Source organism: Anoplolepis gracilipes, chromosome 8 (genome assembly GCF_047496725.1).
Source record: "Anoplolepis gracilipes chromosome 8, ASM4749672v1, whole genome shotgun sequence".
Lineage (NCBI taxonomy): Eukaryota > Metazoa > Arthropoda > Insecta > Hymenoptera > Formicidae > Anoplolepis > Anoplolepis gracilipes.
Window position 1 is genome coordinate 6,599,800 of NC_132977.1, and position 14,750 is coordinate 6,614,549.

Below are 14,750 nucleotides of genomic sequence, written 5' to 3' on the forward strand. Positions count from 1 at the left end.
ATAATTAAAATTAAAATTATCAACTTATTATCAAAAAACCACCAAGACAAAAAATTGTGTATTAAAACATTAGTCAATTATTTCTTTGGTAACAGACATTAAAACGGAACTAAAAACGGACTTATTATGTAAATTGTTGATTTGATGCACACTTATGATTATACTTTGACTACTTGTTTCTCTTTATGTAAAGTTCCTAAAATTTTTTAATTATAAGTTACATTATCGTATTTTTAATACAGAGTAATGCTCCGAAAGAGATGTAATAATATTTCTCTGTAAACGTTAAAAAAATATTTCTTTCAAATCATAATAAAATTTATAATTATTGATGGAAAAGAAATTGTTTCCTTCTTTTTTAATTAATTACCTCAGAAAAAGAATATCGATCACATAACGATATGACAATTACGAAAAGGATAAACGTATTTTCTATTAGACAAAAATGTACGGAGGGTTTGCCAACGAAATAAAATGTGTAAAATGAGCTGTCCATCGTAAGAAACGTTGAAATCTAAGCTGTAAGTTTTATCCGTTTCCTCCAACCCCTTGCACCTTATTACCTTTGCGTGCGATATTCTCGGTACACCTTCTATCATGATATTCGCCCCTTGATGTAAGCCGCTCCCTATCGCGAAAGCCGCGTCACCTCTCGCCCCAACGCGGCGCCACTATTCTCACGTAGAAATGCTGCTTCGATATCGCAACCGGGACGAGTTCAGTGGTTTCCAAAAGTCGACGAGTCGATGATTCGACGGCAGCCAAATCGCATGAATTTTTGCAATACTTGGCGAAAGCAGCATCGAAAGAGAGAGAGACAGAGAGAGAGAGGGGGGGGGGAGAAGAAGAAGAAAAATGTAACTAAATTTTATGGACTGAAAAGGAAATTATCTTTATGCTTTAATATTGTATTAAATTTGATCTATATAATTACACGGCTATTTACAACACTGTTCTGTATGACAAATCATAGAACAAAATATGAAATATAATAAGTAAAATTCTTTTTTTCTCAAAATGAATTATTTTTTAATCTCTCGATAAATACGATTCATAATTATATTCAGTGCGATAAAATGTCGTTTGAAATTGTATCTTTTATTGATTATAATATTATCATATTAGTTTGATTTATTAAATTAAATATATATTATTCTGATTAAATCGAATATTAATATAGATCAAATATACAACAGAAAAATTAAAAATCGAGTCGCGAAAATAATAAATAGCAAATAGTAAATAGGATAAGAAGAAAATAACAAACTTTTAGAGATGAGAAATTCATATGATTATATATAACTATAAAACAATATATGATTAAAGTTAAATTTGAATAAAGTTTGGTCTGTTTTGTGGCGTAACAATAATCTATCGTCAGATACATAAGTAAAATTTATAGTGAGAACTAATAGGTAGAAATGAAAATATGATATACATATTCATGAAGAGTTGCTGCCTTTGAAGAACTACAATCACCATGTACATCAGATTATCAGATAAACAAGAATGGGAAGAAAAATCTGCTAAAATAAAAAAAATATTACGTTTAATGCAATTACATATAAGAAAAGTAATTTCTGATTGCAAATGAAAAAGAAATATATTGAGAGTACTTCTTCTTCAAGATTTAACAGTCACGAATACAGTCTTTGAATTTCTAAAATCTTAAAGCTAATACAGGAAAGGAAGTGAATAACGTGTGTATGAAGTAAAAAAGTCGAAAAAAATGCTGCCTTGTAGGATCGAAAAAAAAAAAATAATTTCGACGGAATAGAGAAGGAAGACAACATGTAAGAAGGAGATAAAAAGATTGCACTCAAACGAGAAAAAGAGAGAGAGAGAGAGAGAGAGAGAGAGAGAGAGAGAGAGAGAGAGAGAGAGAGAGAAATAGAGTAACCTAGAGAAGGAGAGAAAATACCGTGTGAGACGTTGGAACGTTGCGAAGTATAAGGCAACGTGGCGAGCACGACTGCACTGGCGATGAGGCGAACGTACGGACCGTCGGACGGACGGAGCACGCCGGGTATACGCGAGCGAGCGAGCGAGCGAGCGAGAGATGCGTGGAAGTCTAAGTGTGGGAAGAGAGTCCGTGGTATCGGCGAAAAGGAAGATCGGAGCGAGAGGAGAACCGATGGAGAAAGAGACCCATTCATCTTGGCGCGCCTAGCAGGCCGGGGATTGGTCCGCCTCGGGTGAGGCCGCGCCACGATTGGACGGCTCTGTTTACCAGCTGGTACCCCGGCGCGTTCGACACTCGCGTGAGAGAAGAGAGGGGGGAGACAGAACGGGAGAGACAAGCGGCGCCATTATTGTAAGGGGTTACATTTAGCTCGCCGTGGGTTGTAGTACGCGGCGTTCGGGATAGGGGGCTATAGTACCTTCATGCATGGCCCATAAAGGATTCGTCGACTATCCGAGAAGTACGCAAGAAACGGCTTCTAACACCTGACAGGGGCCACGCTCTTCTCTTCTCTCTCCTCGTGCCATCGCCGGGTTCTCATCGTCGCCCAATTTCCGAGTTGGGACTACGAGTTGGGTCGTCCGGGGTGGGTCCGATTGTGAAGAAGGACCCGCTGCGCTTTATCGCCGATTTTTATTCCGATACCGGGTGGATTCGTCATCGGGAGGGCGCGCGAGGACGCGATTACAAATCGAGCGAGTAATTCGTCGACATTTTCGAACGCGAGAATTCGCGATCCGCGAAGAACCTAACCGTGGCTCTCTTGACCCCGAGAGAGAGATCGAGAGAGGAGGGACATGTCATTTGCCATCACGGACGGTCGGTGATTCGTGGTCCAGTCGTTTTCCAGTGACCGCATGCATCCCGCCGCGTTCGGTATTGTTGTTGTGATAATGTGCTGAGTTGCATAAGTGGTACCAGTAAAAGTGGACGCTGATTGCCGATAGGGAAGGAGATAGTGGACGGGCGCGGGGAGAGCGATTAAAGCGAGGCATCTTCTCTTGGAACAAGCGGCGCGAGAAAAAAAGTGTGCACGTTATTCCATCGAGCGAGAAAGAGCGCGGTTATCTTTAATCATCGATCGAGAGACCAGTGTATGTATCGTGATCCGTGCGAAATTACGGATTACGCAATGAGGCAGCAGCCGATGGACGTGTCGTCACGGTGTCGGTGTTGAGACACTCGTCCCGGTCGTCATCGGCCCGGGCGTGTCTTCGGCATCGGGTCCGCGCATCGGCACCGACAGCGGCGATATGAGTACGAAATTCATAATTGATAGTATGCTACCTGCTAAGTATCAACAATTTCATCCGCAACAGTTGTTCTCAAGCGCGAATCCAGGTACCATTCAGGCGTGTACGACGAGCCCGGCCACCGCGAGTCTAGAATCGAGTCTATCCGCGGCTGCAGTAGCGGCCGCGGCGGTTAATTACGTTCAGCAGCACAATTCACCGAGCCCGACGGGTTCGAGTCCCCAGCACTCGGGTAGCTCCGCTTCCACGTCACCGGCGGCGCGTACCACCTCCGGCATGTATCCGTACGTATCCGCCGCAGCGGCGCATCATCATCATCAGCAACAGCAAGCGGTTGCGGCCGCCGCGTTCGGCGCCACGTCCAGCATGGTACCCGGTTTCGGATCCACGGCGGCGTCCAGCGCTGCCTTGGCCGCCGCCGCCGCCGTGGACGCCGCTACCGCCGGCGACAAGTCCTGCCGTTACACGGCTAGTCTAACCGGCAACGTGGCACCCGCGTCCGCCGATCCTATGGTTAACTATACCCTGAGCCATCATCATCAGAACGGCGGTACGCCCGGTAGTCTTGTTTCCTCCGCGTCCGCTTCCTCCGCCGTGTCCGCAGCTTCGGCATCCATGGCAGCGGCGGCACAATTCTACCATCAGGCGGCCGCCGCGTCGGCCGTCGTTGATCCCTTGACGTCCTGCCAACAACCCACCACCGGTCAACCCGGGATCTCGGACATACCTCGGTACCCCTGGATGTCGATTACCGGTAAGTTTCCTGTCATTTCATTTGCCATCTCTCTCTTTTTTATCCTTATTTTTATTATTGCTGGCATTGATGTTAACGAGATTCGCGAGGTGTAACACATCTCCTGGCGAGAACTCGCGATTTTCATTGTCGCGCTTAGTTGCTTGACTGCGTATCATGGGTAGTGTGCGAATCAACTTTTGCAGAAGTAGACTTATGGAGAAGAAAAATTACGACGTCGTAAAACACCTCTTAGGCATGTCTTTCTTTTACCTGGCTAATTTGGCGTTGAATTGATTATTTCCCGAATATCGTCCAATTATTAAATATCAAAATGTAATATGCCATTTGCGAATTTATATAAATCAAATATGTATATATATATATATATATATATATATATATATATATATATATATACAATGGACTGTATGTAATTTATGTTGAATGTTAAGTATTTTTTTATTTCAATTATATAACTATAATTATTAACACATAGCAAGAGTTGATTTAAAATGTATAAGTCTGTTTCTGCATTTTTATAATATACTATATCAATTGAATGCAATGATACACTTTTTTCCATATTGCATGATTGAGAAAATATGCATTAATGATCGCAATTTGCATGAAATTTTCAGCATGATGTGACGTCAAGAAATACTAAACTTCTCTCTATCGCGATTAATAGTTAATATAGAGAATGCATAATATAGTATCTGAAAAAATGTAGGTACAGTTAAATGTATCATAAATCATCATTTTTTAACTATTATTTATCATTATATAATAATATTAATTCACATATAATTTACTTTTTGTAAATTCTATTCTAGTTAAATATTATTTTTATTCAAAACATGAGATGAAAAATTACATATAAATAATCCTCAATTGCCTCTTTTTCATTTTTATTTTAAACGCATTCGAATGAGATTTAATTTGTTAACCATTTCTCTTTAAATTATAAATTGTAAAAAAATATAAATATTATATTAGACATTTGGTTTATATGAAATTTATACATGGAAAAAACAGTTCTTTTTCATAAGATTTTTATATACAATTTATAATCGCTTATATATATAATTATATTTTTGATAATTTGCAATTTTTGTTATAGTTATATTGAAAGAAATATAGATAACTGTTTATTTTAAAAAAACACTACACGAATAAGTACACAAACATTGTATATTTAACTGAGAATAATTATATGCATTAATAATTTATATCGTTCACATTTGTCTTCTTTACACGCGCATCGATAGTGCGTTTGATAACAGTAGATAATCATAACACCAGGTGTTCATAATTTTACATATATCAGAAAACATTTTATTTTTAATATATGTACATGTGCATACATGTCTAAGTATAGATATAAAAGTGGCTCCCATTTTATCGCAATGATTTTATGGTACATTCTTCAGCCGATTTAGTCAATTTTGCTGAAAATATCGGAATATTTATTTTTGAATAATTTATAATGGAAAATGATATTTAATAGCTTTTAAAAACTAACAATAAGCTTTATATTAATTTTTAAAAACACATTTACATGTATAATACACATACATGAGCGTAATAAAGATAGATAGCTTTATATTTTTTTAATTTCTATGATTTTTTAATCACATGATATTATTTTTGCTATGTTACTTTAGTCGTAGACGTAACATTGTCGACGAAAATACTTGGCAATGTAACAGGCAATTTCCAAAGAACACACGAATATAAAAGACGTAACTATTGAAGAAATACACTTTCCATTATAAATTTGAGTCTCCGACTCTGTTGTTACCGCACGAAACTTCAAGTTTCCTCGATGTGTATAATACATGGTACGTGCGCCTTGTCGGACGTTTCCAGTGTCTTTGTCTGCCGAGGTATTAGCTAGGACAAAGCGCCGACGGTGTTTATCGTGTATATTTGCGGCGAACAACACGAGTCGGTCTGTTGTCGCATTCTTGACACACGCTGACGCGCGGGAATATTGTTTGGTTGTATTTTTTTCACGTTTGATATTGTTGCGAGCGAACGGTTGCGCGCGAAATAGCCTGCAAGAGATTCGCGTGAAAAACAGGCCTGGTCGAAAGACTTCGTCGGAAGAAACCAGCTGACTCGCCGTTTCTCGCGCACGAATAGCGTTCGCGCAATTCTACATAATCGCGATTTGATTTATCGTTCCAGGTACTCCGTTAAAACTCTCCAAGTCCAATCGCAGCAACAAATCGTCGTCATTTGTCATATCTGTCATATGATCAGCGGCGCCGACTCGGTTGAATTCACGCGACGAACGAATTAAACATTCCGCGCATTCCGCGTACTTTTTGACCCGGCTTTAAGTTGTTTAAACGTGTTACCGCTTAAATCGGTACAACCAATTTTTTCGGAGAACAGATCTCTCTCTCTCTTTCTCTCTCTCTCTCTCGTTTGCCAATGCATACTCGCGTGCCCTGGCGCATAATAATATAATACAAGGCACATACCCTCACGGCGTAAGGGAATCACGGAATATATTGCGATTAAGTTTGTAATCTTCGAGTATGCAAATTATTTTCCGAAGCTCATTTCGCTATCAACACGTTATAATAATACTTGGCGTTAACGTGTTAACTTTCCGTTTTGCCAACTCGTGAGGTCTCGCATTATGCCCGCCGCGAATTATAATCGCGCTCGTGTAATTCCTAATACGCGTCGCGATAGCGTTGATTAGCAATATAATTAATAAATTCTCATATATTTTCTGTTTATAATTAATACGCATTAGTCTATAATAAATCTTCCGTTTATGTTATCTAGAAAGTTTAATCGCTAATAAATTACTATAGGCTACCTCCTAATCAATTTTCTCAATCATGATTTTCAGAATAATCTACTTTTTGATTATTTGTATCATTTTAACTCCATCTTTCAAAATGCTCAATTAATGTCTAACGTTTTCGCATTTTACACTCATATTTAAATTTTTTTCTTACATTATTTAAAGCATCTTTTACTTTACTAGTGCTTTCGCATCTTTAAACGACAACAAAACAGTTTGATATTTATTGGATATTATTTTTACTCCAGTGCGTGCACGCTAATGTCTTTATAATTTTATTTACTTTTACCTTTACTTAATATATTTAATATACTTTCAGCTTTTTTGAGAGTTTACAGTTTTTCGAGCACTTTTACTGTCATATGTCTATTCATACGTCAATAAGTTTCTTATCTATTTTATGAGTGCGTAAGAATAACTTTATGACTTGGGGAGAGCGAGGTGAATGATTCAGCCGACATTGTAGCGTGACAATTTTAGTTTGCGAGACCACAATCGAATCAGAATCACGTTAGCAATCTAAAAGTATCTACACACATTTTGTTTTTACCGCACAATCAACATTATTTTGAATATTTAATCGATTTCAATTTTACTTTAATTGATAGGATGGACGGTCGCGTATGTACATGTGAGAACATTGCATTTTTATATATCAGTTTTTCTAATGTAAAACAGTAATACAATAACAAATAATTCCTCAATAAATTATTGAATCGATATATACATATATTAAGATTAATTGGTTCCAAAATAACACAATCGATATCGATCTACACTACATATGTAAATACATATGTAAATATGTAATATATATTTACATATGTAGTGTAGATCGATATCGATTGTGTTATTTTGGAACCAATTAATCTTAATATATGTATATATGTTAACAAATATTTTTAAAATCATTACGACTTTTTACTGTGACAGATCAAGGTCTCGTTTAAAGTTCTTAATGTCTTGCAGAGATTAAACTAATGTCAATCTAACTTTATTTATTATTCATTTACTCTAGTCGTTTATCTTTTTGTTTTCGATTAACTAAACTCTAGTTCCTTCTTTTTTATTTCCCGAACTGTATCTTAATCTTATGCATTTATGTAATGTTTAATATTAATGTATGTGTGTTACGCGTTTGAAGTATAATGTGTCTTGCGAATGTGTTACAATATGCTTAAGAAATCTTGCCTATCGTTATCTCAAGTGCATGTGTAAAGTTTTATATAGCTTTAAACTACGCATGAGTAGCTTTGGCTTTTAAAATTGTATATTACGATCTTATTTGACATCATAAGCAAAAAGGTAGATGATGCTTCTTGACTTGTTTAATTTTTTTCGGGTGTTTTAATAAATCCTTTTGTTTTCCAGATTGGATGAGTCCATTTGATAGAGTCGTGTGCGGTGAGTATTGCTGTTCATTTTGGAATACTTTTACATTATTACATTATGCAATACTATCTGTATTTGTGCACATATTCGTTATATAATATATATTTATATATATATATATATATATATATATATATATATATATTTATTCCATATTTCTGCGAATATACAAGACATAACAAGATTTTACCTAAAACTGAAACATCTTTTTTGTAATCCAAAAGTTTTAATTGTAAGAAACGATATTGATTAATTGGGAAGTCATAAAAATAAATATTTTAAAACTACTGTGATTAGTTTTACTTATATTAATTATGAAGTGAAGATAGTGAAAAAAAATACATCTATTTTGAGAAATATTACGTACATAAAAGTACTTTGAAAATTGTTTTTAGTACTAATAATGTAACCTTTTCATATGTATTATGTAGAGTGTAGAGTGTTAATGTAATATGGAAATCTCTCTCTTTGTGTATTTCCCCTCTTTGTTCCACAAAAAATGTAATGAGCTCTCGCAAAAATATAAGTATTTAAATGTAAGATTTATGTCTTAGACAAGGAATAGGCTTCAAGAGGAAAATGGAGGTTCTTCCATATACAATGTTACGGTCCCATGTGCTAGCCACATTTCTTTCTTTCTTCAGTTCTTTCTTAAGTTTAATGTGTAGACAAAATATACTCGAAACATTTTATGGCCATTTCTTGGTCTGAAAAAGAGTAATAATCTGTTCTTTCTTTAAGTTTTCTTCGAGTAACACTAACCTTATTCGGACAATATATTTTCACGTACAAAGTTAAAAGTTACAATTAACACTTGTAAAGCAATTTGCTTCTATTTGTTACAATTTGTTCCTATATAATCGAATTGTCGATTATTCAGATTTTACGACTTGTAATTCTCTATTCTTCCTTAAAGTTTTCTTCCAACGATACTTTATCTCGACGTTATATTTTCGTATAAAAAAATTAAGTTACAAGTAACACTTATAAAACAACTTGTTATACTATAGGATCGAGCTGTCAGTCAATTATTCGGGCTTACAACTAGGTCATAAAATGATGTAATTTCATGTATACTGAGAAGGTTATTGTTCGGATCGTTTACGTGAATCGTGCTACCGGGCTCTGTGCACGCGCTAAGTCCTTACCCTATTCATTTATGTTAGTTGTGCATGCAAGAAGGACATGTATATGGGCAACTACACCTGTCGTCACCGTGATAATGTTAGTCGCGAATAATCTCCGTGACTATCTTTTATACGGCCACTTACGAGTCTACAATAGCGCAGTAAATACCGATTAGATAAAATTAAAACTTCAGTCGTTGGCTTTTATCGTGATGGTTTGTTTACATCAGGCGTATCATAATTTCAAATAGGCATTGGCGATCACTATACGAAGTTATCAACTGCAGAGGGAATGCTCTTAGCCCGGTAGGAAATTACATTCCGATATATTCAAACGGGATATATAATATATCTGTCTCCACATACATTCAATTGACCGTTGAATGAGAGAATACACATTCGCTATTATACACCCTACTAATCTTTCGTGGATCTTTTCTGCACTTGTTGTATATTTCAAATTATACTACTGTAAGATTAACATATTTACATTAATTAATAAATTATGCATATATTTTAGATTAATGGTTATATATAAAAATGGGCAAAATAAATATAGGAATAACAATGCATAGTAATAGTAAAAATAAAAATGAAACCTGTTAAACGTTATACATTTAAACTATCTCGGGAAATATATTATTTTAGTTAGTCCTGGTAATTAAAATCAAAATAAAAAAATATGTTGAATATAACGTGGCATTTTTAAATACTTATATAGAAAATTAATTTTTAGATTTTTAATTAAATTAAAACACATATGGCTAAACTGGTATTATAACTATAATGTTTTAGTATATCAACTAACGTCATATCTGAGGCAAAAAAGATATCCAGCAGAATGTTACGTACAGTTAAAGATAAATATTTTATTATTGTAATACAATAGAATATCTTTTGTGCCACTACTACATTTATTGCATGTATGAATTTAATTAAAGTGCTCTTTCTTTACTCAGGACTGTACTCTTCGCTCTCATGTGAAATATTTGAATGTTATATCTGAGATTTCGAATCAACAAATTGCTCAAACTCGTCTTTCAAGGTCGCATATCATTAAGATTCCTTGTATCTAGAGATACAAGGATACAGTAATTTATGGTACAATCGAGAGAAAGCTGATATTTCTCTGAAGAAGGAGAAATAAACAGAATAAATTTTTTTATCAATTGTCTACTTTTCGAGAACTGTAATTCTGAATATAAGGAATTTATTGGAGTGTATCGTAACTCTTTATTAATTACTGACATATATTGGTTCTTCACGTGACTATTTAGAATTATTTTTATGATGCTACATTCTTATTTTACACATTTATATCCATCGTTAATAGTGATATTAGTATATTCTGGCATTAAGAATCTGTAGCAGTAACGTGTCAATTACATTTAATTATTACAGCAAACTCTATTTTAACAAGCATATAAATATAATATGCGAAATAAATATATATATATATATATATATATATAACTTTTATATTTAAAATTATTTTTCCAATTAAAAGTCAATAAAATGTTAATTCTTTTTTTTTTTTACTTGCACTTTCAAACGAAAAAGGTTTTGTTTTATTAAACATTACATTGCAGATTTTTCCCAACGATATGTAAACGGATTGCGAATAATGTATATTCTAACAAGTGCTACTAAAGCGTACTACATGCGATCAAGACGATCTTATCTTTTTATTTATACCGATAGCTGGCAAGATAAAACGATTTTACATTTGTACCCGTGTGTGATACAAAGTTCAGCAGATTCTTTTTTACTTTTTCGTATTCTTCCAACAACAAAGACAATTTTTCTATATTTTGTGCATATTCTACTGTGAAATGAACATTTTGCTGCTTAACGGAATTCTAAATTCTACGGTAACCAAGTGAAATTGCTGGCGAGGACGAATTTCTAATCTGTCTCGCATGCACGGGAACATATTCTGACATTGAGGTTTACAGACACGTGAATGTCTAGCTGGATTACGGTGTGTACACGGGGACTAGCAGGAGATAATGTATAATTTATAATCAGACCGATCCCGCGCGCCGACAACGGCGGGTAGAGTCCACTGCCCCAAAAGCCGCCAACCCCTCATTAGCATTCGATGATGGCTGCCGCGTCCTGCAGCGTCGGTATTATCCCATTTCATCGTCCCTGCCTCCCCTACCTGGACCTATCTTCTCGTATTCTCCCGCCTCCCGATCTCGTCGTCTCTCTCGCACGTGTGAACGCTACCTCCCTCGCCTGGATCGCATCAGCATCCAGCAGGTATTCAACATTGGCTAGAAAAAGAATAGCCCCCCATCGAAATTTTATCCGGAAAATTTCATCCGGAATTCTGCTTTATGCCATCGATTCACGGCATCTCCTCGCATTCTTTTTTGTTTTCCCATCGCCTTTTCGGCTTGCCATTAATATACACTCCCTGTCGACGCAAAACATCGATGCGTGTACGAAACAAAACGAATACGAAGTTCTCGAGGCAGCGAAGGAAATCGGAGGGTTGATCGCAAAGCGGCTCGTAAAAAGAACTTTTAGGGGAATCGATCGAGGAATTCGTGAGGCAGGGGAGGGAGGGCAACGATCAAAATTTTTTTTATCAGCGCAGCTAGCGTGGCACGTCTGCCGAGGTAAGCCACGCTTCCGTAGACAGGTCAGAATCGTGTTGTCACAGAGATTATTGAAACTGCAGTTTTATGGGCCTTAAAAGCAGTTTAATTGCCGTTATATAAGTGTTTATACGTTGCCACAGGTTTGGCCTGCGCCACCCCGAACGTTTATTTTATGGTCATACGGCAGCGACGGCTGCGTATTCCGTTATGTCGCGTGCCGAAGCCATCACACCAGTCAAATCCTCAGGCCCGACCGGTCGATTCCAAATATCAGCGCGTATAACGTTTACGCGACGGCCACCCTGGAACGATATCTTTCCGCGTAAGGTATTCGGAATCGGAACGACCGACTCCCGAGGAGATTTGACTGATATGACTCAACCTCGTGTAGGACTTACACTCACGTTTAACTTTTCACGTTTTATCAAAAAGAAAATTGTAGTCCAATTATGTATAAAATTAATTAGGTAATTATAATTATCCACAATAAGAAGATATTTGTGGGAAAGAGAAATATATCTCTATATTTGTCTTTCGGAAATATTTTTTTTAAATCTTCTTCTTTTTTTCACATACACACGATACAATATGTACTGCAATTTTATATATAATATTTTCTCTAATTATTTATAGTTTAAATACATTGTAATGCCTTGTTTCTGAACATTATTTATTATTAAATTCTAAAAGAATTTATATTTTAATGACCTTGTGCTTGGACTATATTTCATCGTAAATATCTATTTTATAATTTATGACAAAATTTATGACAAATATTTCCTTATTTTTTTAAGAAAATTGCGTGAAATAGAATTGTATAATAATTCTTTTCCGAGTCTTTAACTCTTTCTCAAAAACTCGCTTTTGTTTCCGCTGTAAACTTTCACTTTTCGCGTTGTGCATTTTTTCCTTGCTATAAATTTTATCTTTGAAAAAGATCATCTAAAAATAAAAAAAGATCACGTAAAAGAGAAAAAAAGAAGTGCTAGTTCGTAACAATTTAAGATTCTTCCTCGTGTAAATCACGGCGATTTCATGCTGAGCGAAAGTGAAAGTAAAGGCTTTGATCGCATCCTACACAAAAATCAACTGCGTCGCGTTTACCACAAAGGACGTCACCCGTATTAGTTTCTTTTTTTCACTTATTTATTTCTTTTTTTTTTATGTCAGACATGATTTGAAATTCTTTAAATTGCGTATAATCGCGTAAACAAGGTTTCGGTATACAACTCTTTATCTTCCAAGTTCCTTTATCTCACATGTACAAGGGTAGGTATTATTATACGAGTATACAAGGGTTTAAAATTATTTATATCAAAACTCTTTTTTTCTCTTTTATAATTGTCAGATACAATTTTGAGATTACGTTCTGTAAAAATTTATTTATATTTGATATTAAAAACTTATTATAAAATGAATATAAAATTATGATATAATTAGAATCTTAGAATTAATCGAAACAGTCTATTCACATTATAATTTTTATGATCATAATTATCGATATTTTATGTATATATATTATGTTTAATTTATCTGCAAATGATAATTATTAAACGTATAGAAGCTTTATATTTGTGTAATAATTAAATCTTCAGATTTTAAGAGATTAAGGTTTATCTTCATGATTTAGAAATTAAGTAGCAAGAAGATGTGTATTGAAAAATAAACGATTCTTCTTTTTACATTTGAAAACTAAATTCCATTAAAATGTATGGACTATAAAGAATGTTATATATATATATATATATATATATATATATATATATCTTGTTTTCTGTAATAGTACACGTATGCTCTTGGCAGAGATAGAATTTTATTTGCATTCTATTTTATATACTTAACATCTTAAGCAAAAACAGATTATACTTGAAAATTAGCTGATTAAATAGTTTTCTGAAGCTTATTCAGTCATTTATTGAGTATTTAACTATTTAATTTTACAAATCGATTTATCAAAGCTTCTGTAGATTTAAAATCCTTTTTTATTTGCTGTAATAAAAACGAATGTGAATAGAAGAGTTTGAAAATCTCATGAATGCTATCAAATCTTGATATGTGTGTAATGATATTCACTAATTAAATTGTTACAAATATATAGTTGGAATGTAGATCAATCAATTCTTTATATTTGATAATGCTATAAACAAGTATAAAAAATCTCATATCATATTTCTATGTTTATTATATTGCTATTACTTTTTTATTAAAGTCTGTGTGTGTGACAATGTGCTGTCATTAATATCTATATATGCAATACGCATCGTATATTACAAATCAGTTTGATTGATTAAAAAAGTAATTTTGTAGATTAATTTACAAAAAAAGTTAATAACTGCAAATGTATTCGAATTAATGAATACAAATGTCTCGAGTTGTTACATCAAATCTCATTGTTTGCTAAGCGATTAATTTATTTAATCATAAATCAATGATAATAATATTAAATTAAGGTTTTTTTACACACACGCACATTTCGAGTGTCTTTTTAAAAATACAAATAAAAAGACATTTTAGGAACATGTTTGTGTCTCGTTTCTTAGCAAATGTTGATCGTAAAATATAATGCGTTATTCGTGATTTAACATTTCAGAAGAAAAAGAATATATATAGAGAAAAAAATATGTAAAATTTACAGCTAAAAAAAAGATAATCTCAATGCTAATGAATTATAAAATTATCTATGTATATATATATTTTTTATATTTTAAATCATAATCTTAAAGCGTATCTAATAGAGTCTATCGTCCATAAACTTTAGAGAAAGGCAGATTTTCTGAGTCATTGATCAAAGAATGAACTATCGCTTTAATGGAGTGCTATGGCGTCAAATGGAACTCTAAACAACG

General features: G+C 34.4%; 1 protein-coding gene across 4 annotated transcripts in view; it reads left to right on the top strand.

Moving 5' to 3' along the window:
- The first annotated feature begins 1,894 nt into the window (after positions 1-1,894).
- LOC140668766 (homeobox protein abdominal-A homolog) overlaps positions 1,895-14,750 on the top strand; it is a 169,107-nt gene continuing 156,251 nt past the window's right edge. For 2 of the 4 annotated variants that reach the window (XM_072898070.1, XM_072898071.1), the window contains exons 1-2: positions 1,895-3,970; positions 8,148-8,180. In XM_072898070.1, coding sequence (XP_072754171.1) covers positions 3,217-3,970; positions 8,148-8,180 — 787 coding nt within the window. In that variant the 5' untranslated portion in view covers positions 1,895-3,216. The remainder of the gene's footprint in view (positions 3,971-8,147; positions 8,181-14,750) is intronic. The other 2 variants (XM_072898068.1, XM_072898069.1) reach the window with 2 other exon arrangements.